The following is a 17,334-nucleotide window of genomic DNA, read 5'->3' on the forward strand; positions in this document are numbered from 1 at the left end:
AGATGTCGTACATATTGCATTTTGAAGAGAAACTCTGAAAGTTTGTGCAAACCATGAGTGACCTGGCAGATGTCAGTAAGGTAATCGAATTCTTACCATACCCATCCCAGCATGGCATTGTCGACTGTGGCAGTCGCTTCCCGTGTTCTCTCCTGGAGCTCTGCTACATCACGTGGTAGAGGCGGTACATACACCAGATCTTTAACGTGTCCCCTCGAAAAAAGTCACTTGGAGTGAGATCTGGTGATTGGGGAGGCCATTTTATGAGACAGCTGTCCCCTTCTGTAGCGTGGCACCTACACTCACCATGTTTATAACTATCGCTGACTATCAGCAAATTACCAAACTATGCTGTGGCGGTACACTTTCGGGGGTTTTCTTCAAGATGACATATGTATTATATCTGTACAATGTTTGGTTCTTGTGCAATAAATAATTGAAACTGTTCCTGGACTATATGTACACCCTGTATTTTTCTTGGTTTTCCATGGTTTTTCTTTCCAGTAGATATCATAGTTACACTTCAGCATTTTATTCCTGATTTCAGGTCCTATAAATTACTTCTTACATAAGTTCACAGTTATAGCTTAGTTGTAGAGATAACTACACAATCTGTAACGTTGCCTCTTTCTACCCCCATCCTCAAATTTTTAATGTACCTATGCCTCATAATGTTATTTTACACCCCTGGGGTAATCTGAAGTGCCCACAAGAGCAAAACTTATTATTGCCAATAAACAGGCAAAACAATTTGCGACCAAGACAGTCTTATTTTGAGAGACGTAATATAATTGGGTAGATGAATAATGTACTCACCAAGCAGCAGCAGCAGCAACAGGAGAAAACACATAAATACCGTCTTTACTCAGATCTAAGCTGCACTTGAATCTAAGCCGCACCTGAGAAATGAGACTCGAAATAAAGGGAAAAAAATTCCCGAATCTAAGTCGCACGTGAAATTTGAGATTCGAAATTCAAGGGGAGAAAAAAGTTTTAGGCCGCACCTCCAAATCGAAACAAAGTTGGTCCATTGTAATATGAGACACAATTTAGATTGAATGAATGACGATACAGCTACAGTAGTTTGGTTCGAGTCGTAAGCTTTGCAGTTAAGCTTTACCAGGTAGCCATTGCTATGCATCAGGCGCTCCGTCCGTATTTATACGGGTATGCTTCCTTTTTCACGTGCTTCGTTTGGTTTGAATCGATTGCTTATTTTGCTTTGATCTGATAAGTGCCGTTTTCTTTGTTATAGGTGTTTACGTCACTCTAAGCTGAAAATGCATTACTGTACAGTGTCAGGCATTGTTTGTCACATTCTGATACTGCGTGTTTACGACCTGTCACCGCTCGTGGCATGGCTTGCTTTTGCGCGCTCTACCGCCGCTTACAATTAAAAAAAAAGAGAGAGAGAGAGGGGGGGGGTATCGTCTCATTAGCGAAACAATGGCAAGAGACTGCTATTTGTTGTTACTTACACTGCTGCTTTCTTTGATAATGATCAACAAGAACCAAATAATAGACTGCGTATGATAGAACATGTTCTGAACGAGAGTTAGGCGAAAATTTTTCTCCGTTTGAAAATCTTTGCGGCCGCTTCTTTAGTACATCAAATTCTGCACAGAAATTAGTCATCTTGGATTTCAAAATCTAGTCAGTTGCCGTGCTTCATTTCTGACTGTATCACTATTAGGCATAAGAATAATACGAATATAAACATGACACGATATGTATATTCTTCCGCATTTGCTGTTGTCTCACTCTAGTTTCGTAGTTTATTAGGCAGACAGGATTTAAATGAGATAGCAGCAAACATGAAAGAATATATGGCAAAATGTTTATTTTAGTATTATTCTTATGGTGAAGAGAATGCTGCATGTGATTCATATTTCATCAGGTTCCTATTAGCAACCATCTCTTCTCACAGGTAGGAAAAAATTCAGAACGTAGAGTTGGCCATATTGACAAACATCCTTAACAGTCTTGCCAGTCGGATTTTCGTAGTACATTGAAATTCTGCTACATTCGAAGATGAACAGTACGGAATTTGTATTTGCTTCGTTGGATAATGTATGAAAATGCAGTGGTTGAAACTCGGGGTGGAGAAAAAAAGCTCGTCTTCCACCTTTTTTTAAAAATTTATTTACTGACGTAGAGGTTTTGGCGCCAGTATTTATCTTTGTGCCTACAAAGAATGCCTGTGTAGCGCTACATATATTCGATGGCAGAAGTTAGTTGTGGCGGCACCTACCAACATTTTTCAGAACTTCCGATTCCGTTGCACTCGATTCTAAGCTGCAGGTGGTTTTTTGGATTACAAAAACCGGAAAAAAAGTGCGGCTTAGATTCGAGTAAATACGGTAGTTATGGATATGTGCAAGATTTTGGAGCTAGTGGCATCTTCTTCTAGAAGAGTGGTTGAAGAGGAAGAAAGAGGAATGAAGAAAGCGGACTGGCAAGATTTAGGAATTGTTGATAGTTATGGAAAAGTTGCCTAAAACCCAGGCCAGGGGAGTCTTACCAGATGGGATGAGAAGGAAAGACTGACTGACTGACTGAGGACTGCATCATGCAGGTAGAAGATAAGGTAATAAGTTAGAAAGAGATTACTGACAAAGCTAAGTGTATTATAGATTGAAGAATGGTGAGTTGGTGTGGGGGGGGGGGGGGAGGAGGAGAGGGAGATAAAGTTAGAAAATAAGACATAGAACACTGAAAGGGTACGACGAAAGGAATAATTACTGAGATGAAATGCTGAGACTAAAGAAATAAGTGTAAATATAGGCTATGTTGGTGGTAAGCTGTTGGAAGATGAGTGGGCATAGTTAGAGGATGTATACTGGTAACACACAATATCATGTTGCAGAGCGTGCTTTACAGCATGACAGTCATGACCTCGGTGCCTTTTTCACTGAATGTGCCATCGTGATCCCTTTTCCTCTCCAACACCAATTTCTCAGAACTCCACAAGTGGAAACTGATGCAGCGTGTTGCCACCAACCTGATCTAAATTTAAATTAATTTCTTGAATCTTATAATTTATTTTCAGTAATTATTCCTTATCTTCTCTCCCTTTAGTTTTCTATTTATTTTTTCCTGCACCTCACCTCACCTCTCTTCCACATGTAATACACTCAGCTTTCTTCTGTAATTAGCTCTTCCGCAATGTTTTGTCAGTGATATCTGTTGTGCTTAATCCCCTATCTTCTATCTTTAACTGCAGTCCCCGACACAGTGTCTTTCCTTCTCATTACGTCTGGTAAGTCTGCCCTGCCCCATGGTTTTGGGCGACTTTTCTTTAACAGTTTCTAAACCTTACCAGTCCTTTACCTTCATCCCTTCAGCACTTCTGAAAGAGGAGGAGCCACTGGCCTCCAAAAGCTTGCATATTTTCATAACTTTAGTGTGTGTTTTCTTCTTGCCACCGCATGTGGGGTTATTTTTTTATTCATTCAATTATATTTTCAAACATGGGCCATTTTCTAAGGAGAGTTTTATTTGTGTGGCTGTAGCCGATGCAGTATTTGGTTTGCAAACATAAAGCCTACAGCTACCCTTCGCCGCCGGCCCCCCCCCCCCCCCCCCCCTACCTTCCACTCTCCGCTTGCCCCACCCAGCTAGTATCAGAGTCACAGCCCCGTTCCCTAGTACTTATTCATGTACATGGCCAAGCTGTTAGGTTGGAACAGTTGAACATTAGAGAATGGGGCTACGACCCTGAAATGAAATACAAATAAAATAATAACAAAGTAAAAAAGTGGAACTATTGTTTCCAAAAAAGTTGTCGTCAGTCAGGCTAACGATCCCAAAAACACTGAATCCAACATCAAATGTTTGTCTCCTTTATGTGTTGCTCCCTTCTCTTCCTCATCTGGATTGTCAGGATGTTGGAGGTGTCTTCTCCAACATAAGTTTTCAAGATAGTGAGTCATGTATGTACCACATTCGGCTGAAATTTGCTTCACGCATTCCTGAGCTCTACTCTGGTATATACACTGCCTACCGAGAAAGTGAAGCACCCAGAAGACTTGATCAGATGTCAGTGTAACCTCTCACATGCATGCACCATTGTTGGGTATGTAAATGGAGTCGCAATTATCTGTATTAAGTAGAGCAGCTACCAGAGTGCACTAGTGTAGTTTGCGTTTGGTGGTGTTACCTGGCCTGGTAGGGTATATAAGGAGGTGAACAGCATCAGATGTTGAGTGATCATCGTGAAGGGCAGATGCCAGTTCCTTGTTTACGACAGTATTATCGGCACCTGAGAGAGTGAGATAGTTTGAAAGAGGCCTCATTGTGGATATTCATAGAGTCAAAATTTAAAGCCTATTCTTGAAACTTTGTAAGTAGGCTTTCTTGGAATAGTTTTCTGTCTATCATGAAGAGTCTGTCAATTCAATTTCTTTGGCATCTGTGTCGGTCTCCACGGGTCAAACAAACCTGTGACTATTTGTACTGCTCTTATCTGTTGACATTCAGTATCTTGTGTTAGTCCTGTTTGGTATGAGTTTCACACACCAGAGCACTATTCTAGTATCACATCATTTATTTGTAAGGAATCTTCTTTGTAGATTGATTGAATTTCCATAATATTTTACCAATAAATTGAAGTCTTGACACCTGCTTTACCTATGACTGACTGAACTTACGTGATAATTCCATTTCATATCCCTATAAATTGTTACACCCAGGTATTTGTAAGAGTTGACAGATTCAAACTGTCTCTTTTTGATACTGTTGTCATAAGATACTATCTCTGCCATTTTATGAAGTGCACAGTTTTGAACATTTAAAAGAAGTTGCCTGTCTTTGCACCACTTTGAAATATTATAACAATCTGACTGAATATTGGTGCAACTTTCATCAGACAGTACTTCAGTACAGATAACCACATCATCCTCAAATGTTTGAGGTTACTATTACTATTTTCTGCAATGTCATTAATATACAACATAAACAGCAAGGGTCTAAACACATTTCACTTGGCCCCCACTCAAAGTTACTTTTACATCCGTCAAGTCTCTCAGTCGAAGATAATATGCTGCATCCTCCCTACCAAAAAATCCCCAGTTGTATCACAAATTGTCGTACCCCAAACAATAATATTTTTGACAATAAGCTTAGATGGAGAATGGACTCGAATGCATTTCAGAAGTTGAGAAATACTTCCGTAATCTGACTGGCTTGATTCCGCACCAGTAAAGCACAAGTTGAGTTCATGTGATTGATGTTTTCAGACTCTGTACTACTTGTCATGGATGACAAGTTGAAAGTCAGAATGTGATTTAAGGCTCTACAATTGGATGTCAAGGATATTGGATGGTAGTTTTGTGGATCGCTTCTGTAGTCAGGTGTGACCTGTGCTTTCTTCAACCTACCAGTCAGTTTTCTAATTTTTTTTAATGTTTTATTTTTTAATTATTTTTTATTCAAATATAGTTAAAAGACAGGTAATTCAGCAGCAAATCCAGTACAGAATCTGTAGGGATTCCATCGAACCTGGAGCTTTGTACAATTTTAGTAATTTCAGATGTTTCTCGAGACCATCGACTTGAAAATCTGTTTTGCACATCTTTGCAGTGATGTGAGAATTACATTGGGGCAGTACCACCCTGATTTTCATTTGTAAAGGGACATTCGAAAACAGTGTTCAGCAATTCTGGTGTTGCTGGTTGAGTTCCTGTCTAGTCCATGAGTGACTTAATATTAACTTTGGTACCACTAACAACTTTTACATATGACCAGAATTTATTTGGATTTTGTGAGAGATCCTTCTATAATATTCTGCTACAGTTGTCCTTGAAGGCTTTACACATGTTTCTCTTGACAGCCAAATGAGTTTCATTCAGATCTCCATACTTCCACCACTATGCCTTGTTTTCCACCTATTATACAGTAATTCTGCTCTCCAGAGCTAAAAGTTTCAGAGTTACTTATTGAGGTATGACATTGCTTCCTCTTTACCTGGTTACTGAAAATATAAATCCTTCTACTTGTTCTGTTTGCACTTTGTACTTCAGTATTCACTGTTGCTACAGCTGTATTAACATCAGTGATACCAGTTTCAGTGTGGTCAAACTCACAGATCAGGTCTGTTTGTTGCTTTTAGATCCAATATACACTATCCAGTCACACTGATGTGACCACCTGTCAAAAGCTTGAATGACCACCTTTTCTGGTGTGAACCATTGTGAGATATGCAGGAAGAGTGTCTGTGAGGTTCTGGAAGGTATTGACAGGGCTGTGGCGCCATGCCGACTCCAGTGACAGCCAGCTGCACTATGTTTCTTGGTTGAGAATCCATGGTGCATACACCCTGGTCGAAATGGCTCCACAAAGATTATGGTAAACTCATCCTGGTGCTCTTCAAACCACACACGTACGCTGCGAACTGTGCAACTCATTGCATTGTCCTGCTGGTAGATACCATCATGCTAAGGAAAAACAAACTGCATATAGGGTTGGACATGATCCCCAAGGATAGATGTGTGCTTGTGTTGATTTGTTGTGCATTCCATAATGACAAGATTACCCATGGGATGCCATGAAACATTCTCAAGACCATGACACTCCCTCCTCTGACCTGCACGTTTCTGATGATTGTTGCAGGGTGTTTGCTTTCAGACCGTAAATTCCACGCTTTGTCACTGACGACTAGCCGTCAGCATGGATGTATGGACCCGGAACCTTCAGGGGAAGCCCAAGCCCATATTCAGTTATTTGCTGAACAGTCATTGAGGAGACATTGTTGGTAGCCCCTTAGGTCATCAAGGTGGTCAGTTGCTCAATAGTTGCACATCTACTTGTCTGCACACGTTCTCAGCCATTGTTCACCCGTGTCATCTGTGGCCCATGGTGCACCACAGTTGCCTCGACACCCATTTTGGATAGCACTGTTTTGCTGTGCACAGTATACTTTTAACTGTTGCGGCACAGAACAGTTAACGAACTTTGCTGTTTCGGAAATGTTTTCAATGATGATGTCCTTTTGGACATCAGATAAATTGCTCTGTTTCTGCATAACAACGATGACTGCACTGTTAACTATGTCCTCCTGACTTGTTATATATAACCACCACTACTAGCACTGTCACCTACCAACTGTTGAGTGGTTATTGCACTGTGAAGTTGAACATAGCCCGTAGACACATTAATGTGACTAGACAGTGTATTTCAGCCATGAGAGGGGTACTGAAAAATCAGTTGTAGGTAGTTTTCAGAGAAAACAACCAGAAAAGTTTCAAGGAATGTCTTGTCACTCCCACCACTTACAAAACCGTAGTTCCCCAGTTCATGATAGTTTGAGTAAAGTCTCCTTCAATAATGGCACTATGATTGGGGGAACTAATGTACTAGTGAACTTAGGTTTTTCTGAATTTTTGGTTATATCTGGAGGTGAGTCTGGTGATCAGTAGAAGGATTTGATTGTGAGTTTATGACCACCCTTAATAACAGTATGGCATGCAGTTTTAATGTCTGCCTTGCTGTATTTAATTGTCTTGTGTGTGTGTGTGTGTGTGTGTGTGTGTGTGTGTGTGTGTGTGTGTGTGTCGTCGTCGTCGTCGTCGTCGTCGTCGTCGTCGTCGTCTTCAGTCCTGAGGCTGGTTTGATGCAGCTCTCCATGCTACTCTATCCTGTGCAAGCTTCTTCACCTCCCAGTACTTACTGTAGCCTACAACCTTCTGAATCTGCTTAGTGTATTCATCTCTTGGTCTTCCTCTACGATTTTTACCCTCCAATGCTAAATTTGTGATCCCTTGGTGCCTCAGAACATGTCCTACCAACCGGTCCCTTCTTCTTGTCAAGTTGTGCCATAAACTCCTTTTCTCCCCAATTCTATTCAATACCTCATTAGTTACGTGATCTACCCATCTAATCTTCAGCATTCTTCTGTAGCACCACATTTCGAAAGCTTCTATTCTCTTCTTGTCCAAACTATTTATCGTCCATGTTTCACTTCCACACATGGCTACACTCCATACAAATACTTTCAGAAACCACTTCCTGACACTTAAATCTATACTCGATGTTAACAAATTTCTCTTCTTCAGAAATGCTTTCCTTGCCATTGCCAGTCTACATTTTATATCCTCTCTACTTCGACTGTCATCAGTTATTTTGCTCCCCAAATAGCAAAACTCCTTTACTACTTTAAGTGTATCATTTCCTAATCTAATTCCCTCGGCTTCACCTGACTTAATTTGACTACATTCCATTATCCTTGTTTTGCTTTTGTTGATGTTCATCTTACAACCTCCTTTCAAGACACTGTCCATTCCATTCAACTGCTCTTCCAAGTCTTTTGCTGTCTCTTGACAGAATTACAATGTTATCGGCAAACCTCAAAGTTTTTATTTCTTCTTCAAATTTTTCTTTTGTTTCCTTTACTGCTTGCTCAATATACAGATCGAATAACATCGGGGAGAGGCTACAACCCTGTTTCACTCCCTTCCCAACCACTGCTTCCCTTTTGTCCCCCCATGACTCATAACTGCCATCTGGTTTCTGTACAAATTGTAAATAGCCTTTTGCTCCTTGTATTTTACCCCTGCCACCTTTAGAATTTGAAAGACAGTATTCCAGTCAACATTGTCAAAAGCTTTCTCTAAGTCTACAAATGCTAGAAATGTAGGTTTGCCTTTCCTTAATCTTTCTTCTAAGATAAGTCATAAGGTCAGTATTGCCTCACATGTTCCAACATTTCTATGGAATCCAAACTGATCTTCCCCTTGGTCGGCTTCTACCAGTTTTTCCATTCGTCTGTACAGAATTCGCGTTAGTATTTTGAAGCCGTGACTTATTAAACAGATAGTTTGGTAATTTTCACATCTGTCAACACCTGCTTTCTTTGGGATTGGAATTACTATATTCTGCTTGAAGTCTGAGGGTATTTCGCCTGTCTCATACATCTTGCTCACCAGATGGTAGAGTTTTGTCAGTAGTTCTAATGGAATGTTGTCTACTCCGGGGGCCTTGTTTCGACTCAGGTCTTTCAGTGCTCTGTCAAACTCTTCACGCAGTATCATATCTCCCATTTCATCTTCATCTATGTCCTCTTCCATTTCCATAATATTGTCCTCAAGTATATCGCCCTTGTATAGACCCTCTATATACTCCTTCCACCTTTCTGCTTTCCCTTCTTTGCTTAGAACTGGGTTTTCATATGAGCTCTTGATACTCATACAAGTGGTTCTCTTTTCTCCAAAGGTCTCTTTAATTTTCTTGTAGGCAGTATCTATCTTGCCCCTAGTGAGATAAGCCTCTACATCCTTACATTTGTCCTCTAGCCATCCCTGCTTAGCCATTTTGCACTTCCTGTCGATCGCATTTTTGAGACGTTTGTATTCCTTTTTGCCTGCTTCATTTACTGCATTTTTATATTTTCTACTTTCGTAAATTAAATTCAATGTTTCTTTTGTTACCCAAAGATTTCTACTAGCCCTCATCTTTTTACCTACTTGATCCTCTGCTGCCTTCACTACTTCATATCTCAGAGCTACCCATTCTTCTTCTACTGTATTTCTTTCCCCCATTCCTGTCAATTGTTCCCTGAAACTCTGTACAACCTCTGGTTTAGTCAGGTTATCCAGGTCCCATCTCCTTAAATTCCCACTTTTTTGCAGTTTCTTCAGTTTTAATCTACAGTTCATAACCAATAGATTGTGGTCAGTCCACAACTGCCCCTGGAAATCTCTTAAAATTTAAAACCTGGTTCCTAAATCTCTGTCTTACCATTATATAATCTATCTGATACCTTCTAGTATCTCCAGGATTCTTCCATGTATACAACCTTCTTTTATGATTCTTGAACCAAGTGTTAGCTATGATTAAGTTATGCTCTGTGCGAAATTCTGCCAGGCAGTTTCCTCTTTCAGTTCTTACCTCCAATCCATATTCACCTACTATGTTTCCTTCTCTCCCTTTTCCTACTGACGAATTCCAGTCACCCATGACTATTAAATTTTCATCTCCCTTCACTACCTGAATAATTTCTTTTATCTCATCATACATTTCATCAATTTCTTCATCACCTGCAGAGCTAGTTGGCATATAAATTTGTACTACTGTAGTAGGCATGGGCTTTGTGTCTATCTTGGCCACAATAATGTGTTCAGTATCCTGTTCGTAGTAGCTGACCCGCACTCTTATTATTTTTTTATTCATTATTAAACCTACTCCTGCATTACCCCTATTTGATTGTGTATTTATAACCCTATATTCACTTGACCAAAAGTCTTGTTCCTCCTGCCACCGAACTTCAGTAATTCCCACTATATCTAACTGTAACCTATCCATTTCCCTTTTTAAATTTTCTAACCTACCTGCCTGATGAAGGGATCTGACATTCCACGCTCCGATCCATAGAACGCCAGTTTTCTTTCTCCTGATAACTGCATCTTCTTGAGTAGTCCCCGCCCGGAGATCTGAATGGGGGGACTATTTTACCTCCAGAATATTTTACCCAAGAGGACGCCATCATCATTTAACCATACCGTAAAGCTGCATGACCATGGGAAAAATTACAGCTGTAGTTTCCCGTTGCTTTCAGCCGTTCGCAGTACCAGCACAGCAAGGCCGTTTTGGTTAGTGTTACAAGGCCAGATCAGTCAATCATCCAGACTGTTGGCCCCTGCAACTACTGAAAATGCTGCTGCCCCTCTTCAGGATCCACACATTCGTCTGGCCTCTCAACAAATGCCCCTCTGTTGTGGTTGCACCTACGGTACAGCCATCTGTATCGCTGTGGCATGCAAGCCTCCCCACCAACGGCAAGGTCCATGGTTCATGGGGGAGGGGGGGGGCTGCGACAAATACACCATCTCTTTTTACCATTAGGCTATCTTTTTGTCACCTGGAGAGGCATTTCTCTTGCTCTTATACTGAAACTTTGCATCCCCTAGAGCTTTTGTTATTTGTACTGGATGCAGAGTTGCATAACCTACAAAAACACTGTGTGTACCCCCACTAAACCAGCCAGGTAGCTAACTAGATAGCAACCTCTGACATGTAGTGCACGCATGACCCATTTAGGGGGACCACACAGGTTTCAAACCTATGGCACAAGTCCAGGAAGTTGCAGTCTTAACTTGTTGCAGAAAGTCTGTCTTCCAGTCCTTCCGCCCGTCTCTGAACCAGGAGGCTACAATCAGACCTGTGGTCAATGCTGCAGAAAGTGAATTTCATTGAAGCCCCGTGAGCAAGACTGGTCTTCTCATCGCTGTCTGTGAGTCAGTGGAATGATCCGAGCATGAACGCAGTGCCCAGATTCAGGCATTGTTTGTTTGAACATGTATGCCATTTCCTTGGCGGGTACCAATGTTCACTGGATGTTTGAAGTGCTGCCAATTAATATCAGGCTGCGGGGGGATCAATTTAAGATCCTGATTGCTACCTGGGCACTGTCTCCCTGTGCAGGACACCTAGACCTACTACTGACACACTGCTCACAGTCAAGTAAATGTGTAGTGGTATATCCTGCACTTCCTGTAGATGAGACAGGATCCATGGGAAAGGATAGTACTTGGGGAAGATTCAGTACCTCTGGTACATGACACTCAGGAGCTCTCCCAGCATACATATTCTTTGCAGCTTCCAGCCATTTGACAGCAGTCATTGTGATTTCCAGCTGCTTATGAACATCAAAACCAACTCGTCCCGAGAGAACAGCAGTCACATTGGGGCTGTGTTGTGACTGGTGTAGTGTTTTACAGAACTGTAGAAAGAGAACTTTTGAATTGGCCTGGTGATTCTCTTTGGATTTCTGGTTCTGTTAAGCTAAAAGTATAGTAGCTGGTCAGTATGCTCTCTTCTGCTTGCTGCCAACTTGTGCACAAGTGTAACAGTTTTCAACTGCAACTAATTCTCCTCTGTATTCTCGCATTCCATAATCACTTTCATCTTAACAGTATTGTCTGAGGCTTCTAGTAGAGTGGGAGGATTTGGAAATTAGAAGAAAGAATAAACCTGATCTACTGATGAGACTGCCTACAATATGCTTGTCTTACCTCTTCTGGAGTACTGCTGCATGGTTTGGGACCCTTACCAGATAGGATTAATGGACTATATTGAAAAAGTTCAAAGAAGAGCAGCATGTTTTGTATTATCGCAAAATAGGGGAGAGAGTGTCACTGACACAATGCAGGATTTTGGGTGGACATCGTTAAAATGGAGGCATTGTCGTTGTGGCGGAATCTTGTCACGAAATTTCAATCACCAGCTTTCTCCTCCAAATGTGAAAATATTTTGTTGACACCGACCTACATAGGGAGAAAGGATCATCCTAATAAAATAATGGAAATCGGAGCTTGCACGGAAAGTATTGTTCGGTATTGGAATAATAGAGAATTATTGTGAAGGTAGTTCGATGAACCCTCTGCCAGGCATTCAAGTGTGATTCGCAGAGTATGCATGCAGGTGTAGATAATGGAATCAGCTGACTGGCCTTCAGGTCGTGTGGTGTTTTTCTAGCCTTAGGATTGACCAGTGCTGTGTATTTTGTCTTGTTTTCGTGTACAGTAAATCACATTTTTGCTCCTTCGGCTTCAATTTTTTTGTACATCTCTCTCCACAGTGGCGGGATGTGCTTATGCATGTAACTGACGGGATTTCATCACCTTTGTACCTCTCTTGTTAATTTTTTTGTATCTGACTTTGCGGTGGTAAATTAAAGAGGACTGCAGATGGACTATCAACCTGTTCCACTCCATCTGAAAAGTTGAGCTTCTGGTCATTTTGCTGTTCACCTTTACATTTGCCTCTGTGTCTTTCATTGTCAACTTGACTAACCTTCTTAGCTTGTCATAGATTCTTCATTCTCTTAGTGCTTCATACAATGCTGTCTTGTTAACAGTAACAAAACCTTGCTTAAGCTCGACACAGGAAGTGAAGGTCTATGTCTTATCCATAAAAGTTTTCCATTATTTGTCTGTCAACAAACAAACTGGTCAGAAGTGCCCCTATTTAGCCAGAGACCTCATTGGTGTTCTCTGAGAATATTTTCGGCACATTTTTTCATGTTTCCATTCTGTTTCTTTTATATAGGGCAAGTACCTCTCTCCTGGCTTCCATATGTCAGAAATTTTTCAGCATGCTTAGTGTGACTAGCACTCCTGAGAGAGCTGATGATGTGGAGATTGATTCCAGAAAGAATTTACACTTAGCAGTGGAGTGTGCACTGTTTTCAAATGTCTGGCCAGGTTAAAACTGTCCCGGATAGACACTCAAACCCAAAACGTTGTTCCCCAGTTCCTGCCCATCGCAGGTAGTGTTATTACAGACCTATGGTTAGGTTGTGTTAAAAGTTTATGATCACTTGCTCAGATACAACATGATGTATGTGTTCTTAAACCTCCATACTTTCCACACATGTGATCAACATTTAGTCATTACTGTTGTAGTTTTCAAATATTGTAATACAAGGCGTATTTCAAAACTAAGTTCCGCTGACCAGTATTTAAATGTTGCTTGGCCTGAATGAAGTTCCACATACGCAGCACTGTCTACTGACTCTTAGGAAGCTACTGTGGTTTTGGTTTGATTCAGTAGTCGTTTACCAATCTGTGAGAGAATATCACGATGGCCGAGACAATTGTAGATCCTGTCTGTTGTGAAATGTGCATTGTGATTAGATTTTTACTGGAAAAAGGATAATCACCTGCTGAAATCCATCATGAGTTATGCCTAGTGTATGCACCTGAAGTAATGAGTGACAAACAAGTGAAAAAACAGTTGGGAATTTCAAGTTACACACACAATTTCACGATGAACAGGAGAGTGGCAGGCCAAGTATTTGGACCAATGACAGTGTTGATAAAGTGAACCAAAAACTTGAAAGTGATCAGTGATTGATGATTAGTGGCCTAGCTAATATTCCAGAATGTTGCTTGAACCTCATATTACAGGATTGTGCAATTGCAAACTGTGTGTGAGATGGGTTACAGAAATGCTCACTGATCAGCACAAAGAGCAAAGAACGCATTGCATTGCTATGGACAAATGGAGACTTTTCCCCATTGTTACAGGCGACCAATATTGGTTCACCCAAGTCAAAAAAGTTTAAGCAATCTCCATTCTAAAATCAGAAACTGTGGGTACTGTTTCTTGGGAGGAAAAGGGCTTTATTTTGATTGATTTAGTGGACCGTGGGTTAACAATTATGCCTGACTTATACTGTGAAATGTAACCAAACTGAGATGTATGATCCAAAATTGACACTACGGAAAATTTTTGGCTGGCATAATCCTCCTCCATGACAATGCACACCCTCATGTAGCCACCAAAATCCAAGAGAACATTCAAGATTTTCATTGGGAACTTTCTGTGCACACTTTGTACAGTCGTGACCTTGCACTAAGGGACTATTTCCTCTTCTTGCATTTGAAAAAGGGGCTGGATGGTTCAGTTACCAGGTGCCAGATTTCTACACAGTGAGGTTAAAGAAGCTGGTGCAGTCTTACAGAAAGTGTCTATATTTGAATGGCATTTATGTGGAAGAGTAAAATAGATCTGTAGTAAAATATTACTGTCAATAAAAATCTTTCTAGTTTGAATCGAACAGAATGTGTATTAGTAAGCTTGAATCAAACGGAATGAATACCTTGAACCTGGGTCATTGTGACAATTCATTTCATTAGTAAAGGTCTTCCCAATTAAAAAATTTTCAGGCTTGTGTGTTATTTCTTCTGGTTATTGTAATTAATTGCTTACTTTGTGCTTAGAAATCATAGGAAGAGGCTGATGTTTGACAAATCAGTCTTTGTATTGTTCTGTTGTTGACAGTTAATTTTGGGTAGCAAAGTGTTTATTTTTCCATGTAAAATATTATTTTCCTTCTGTGTATATACTGTGCTGTTCTTTTGTTGTGCAGCTTATTTCATTCCACTGTATTCTGTTACTGTTATTTTTTACATTTGTAATTATATTTTATGAAACAGTAGCTGAACCAAGGAAAGAGCCAGAGTTGAACAGACAGATACCTCTTTCGAGGGAGCAGAAGGGTGCCATTAATTCGATGGTGGACAGCCTTCTGATAGCACAGGACTCCCTGAAGACTCCTGCAGACGGTGGGTCAGGCAGCCACGAGAAGCGAACTTCGGAGAAAAGTCAGCGTCAGCACAGTCGATCGAGTCGCCATGCTGAACGGGAAGAGAGACGGAGCTCAAAGGTAGGCTCCATCACTTTGCCTCATATTGTTTCATTGTGCAGTTGCATGAAATTACAGTGAAACTGAAAATGATTAATAGTTATCAGTTTTGTATCAGCTTAACACTCATTTTCCATTGCGTAAACTATTGTAAATTTAGGAGAAGGAAATGGTTATTGATGTCTCATACTGTATAACCCAGCTTTTACGTTCCCTAAATTAACGTTTTCCTGCCTTTTACATTTTTTTGTTCCTGTCAAATTTCCAGTGTCCACAATGTTATTTTGCACCTGATTTTGCTATGAAAAAATTGTTTTGGATGAAAAAATGACATTGGCCATCCAGTACAGTCTACAAATATTACGTGGTTAAGTTTCTTGACACCAGAGCACTCTACTCATTGGATTTGAACATGAAAATGTCTAAAAGTTGGTACAATTCGTGCCATATCTCCCGTCACTGCCAAGCTCTACGTGGCATGGTGGCTGATGGGAGTAACTAAGTTTGTTCGAATAATGATATCATGACCAGTCACGACCATCTCCAAACTGTCTCTATTATGCAAACACGGTTTCGCGATTGTTGTGATCATCATGACACCTTTGTTGAACCATATTTAGTGTGTTTCAGCGTTTGGCCATTTGTAGTGCTAGTTGACACTGTCATTCTCTGTGTGTTGCGTTTTAGTTAAAACACTGCACTGGATATGTATTGTTTTCGTGCTGAACAAAACATGTTTCGAGAATTTATTCCCCTTTGTAAAGTTCAGTATTTACTTATGCATTTTTTGTAATGTTATGCAAACAAACAAAGTGAGTGACAGTTTGCGTGTATGTGGTTTCCCACAAAACGGAGGAGGCACAGTACTTGATAACCTCAAAGATGGCTACAGTGTAAGAGCTGTGGAATAATATGAATTCAAACACCACACAAAACACATATCTGCATACTTGCACTTGACAACGAGAAAAAATTCTCAAAATGCTTCATGCTAAGCATGAAAAATACGTAACTAGTGCAGTATTTCATTATTTAAATAATGAATGACAGCTGCAGGCTTTCAAAACCATCGATTATGACCTATGAAACAGTAAACTTTCCACTTCCCAGATAGTTATCAGTTCCAGTTACATCAGTGGTTTTCATTAGATAATGAACCTTTATTACTTAATAAACAAGTCCCTGGCATGTCTTTTGATGCCTGTTGTGTAAATATACCATACATAAAGTGCGAAAATGCAAGGGGTTCCTACGAAGTAACTTTTACAGCTTAGAACATTATTTCCCACATTTTATATTTTCCCGCACTTTACACAATTTTTTGAAGTCCCTTGAAAAGTGTAAAAGCGGGATTTCACTGTATAAAATCTGAAGAAACATTTTTTATGCATTCACTGTGTCTGATTTTGTACTTCATGTACTCTTTCTGTGCTGCGTATAAAATGTTTGGAAATGAAAGTTGTGCTGAGAGTTATCATACATTACTTTGGTTAAGAACTTAAGCCGTTAGTTTCAGATGTTTATAGATATATTGGAATCATTGTAAGATTTCTGATAATTACCAAGGGTGGATGTATGTAATTTTTTTCTCACTTTGTAAAGAGGAATGGAAATCGACAAGTATGGAAGCAAAAAAAATTCATTGTTTGGATTGCAACGGAAAGGGGATGATAATGTGCTACACAGGCTGCTATAGCAAGAACAAACACAATCTTTGGAACATAGTACTTCATCGAGCAACATGTAAGGTACAGTGAAATAGAGATTTTGCGTAGCACTGAACACATTGACTGGACAACAGTAATCGAGGTTGCAAAATGGGCTGAGAACTTGTTTATAATCGTTTAGATTGTATTGTTTCTTCGGCGGCTCACCAGAGTGCACCAAGTGGTCAACCCAGATGTGCTCAGGCCTGTGAACTGTACGGATGTGCAATCTCTGAAATTGCACTTGTCGTCTTCATCATCATCATCATCTTTCATCCCCATTATGGTCGGAGGAAGGCAATGGCAAACCACCTCCACTAGGACCTTGCCTAGTAAGGCGGCGCGGGTCTCCTGCGTCGCTCCCCTACGCTCTGTAAAGAAGTATGGGACTCATCATCATCATAATCATGAGTGAAGGTACATCACAGGCAGTCCAGGAAATTGTATCTCTATTTATGTAAGGGCTTAAGGCGTTACTGTTCACTG

General features: G+C 40.4%; 1 protein-coding gene across 3 annotated transcripts in view; it reads left to right on the forward strand.

Moving 5' to 3' along the window:
- The window catches only part of LOC126215150 (cleavage and polyadenylation specificity factor subunit 6-like), an 81,018-nt gene that overhangs the window by 51,645 nt on the left and 12,039 nt on the right, over positions 1-17,334 (forward strand). For 2 of the 3 annotated variants that reach the window (XM_049941812.1, XM_049941811.1), the window contains one exon: positions 14,934-15,163. In XM_049941812.1, coding sequence (XP_049797769.1) covers positions 14,934-15,163 — 230 coding nt within the window. The remainder of the gene's footprint in view (positions 1-14,933; positions 15,164-17,334) is intronic. The other variant, XM_049941813.1, reaches the window with a different exon arrangement.

This window comes from Schistocerca nitens, chromosome 12 (genome assembly GCF_023898315.1).
Source record: "Schistocerca nitens isolate TAMUIC-IGC-003100 chromosome 12, iqSchNite1.1, whole genome shotgun sequence".
NCBI classification, from domain to species: Eukaryota; Metazoa; Arthropoda; class Insecta; order Orthoptera; family Acrididae; genus Schistocerca; species Schistocerca nitens.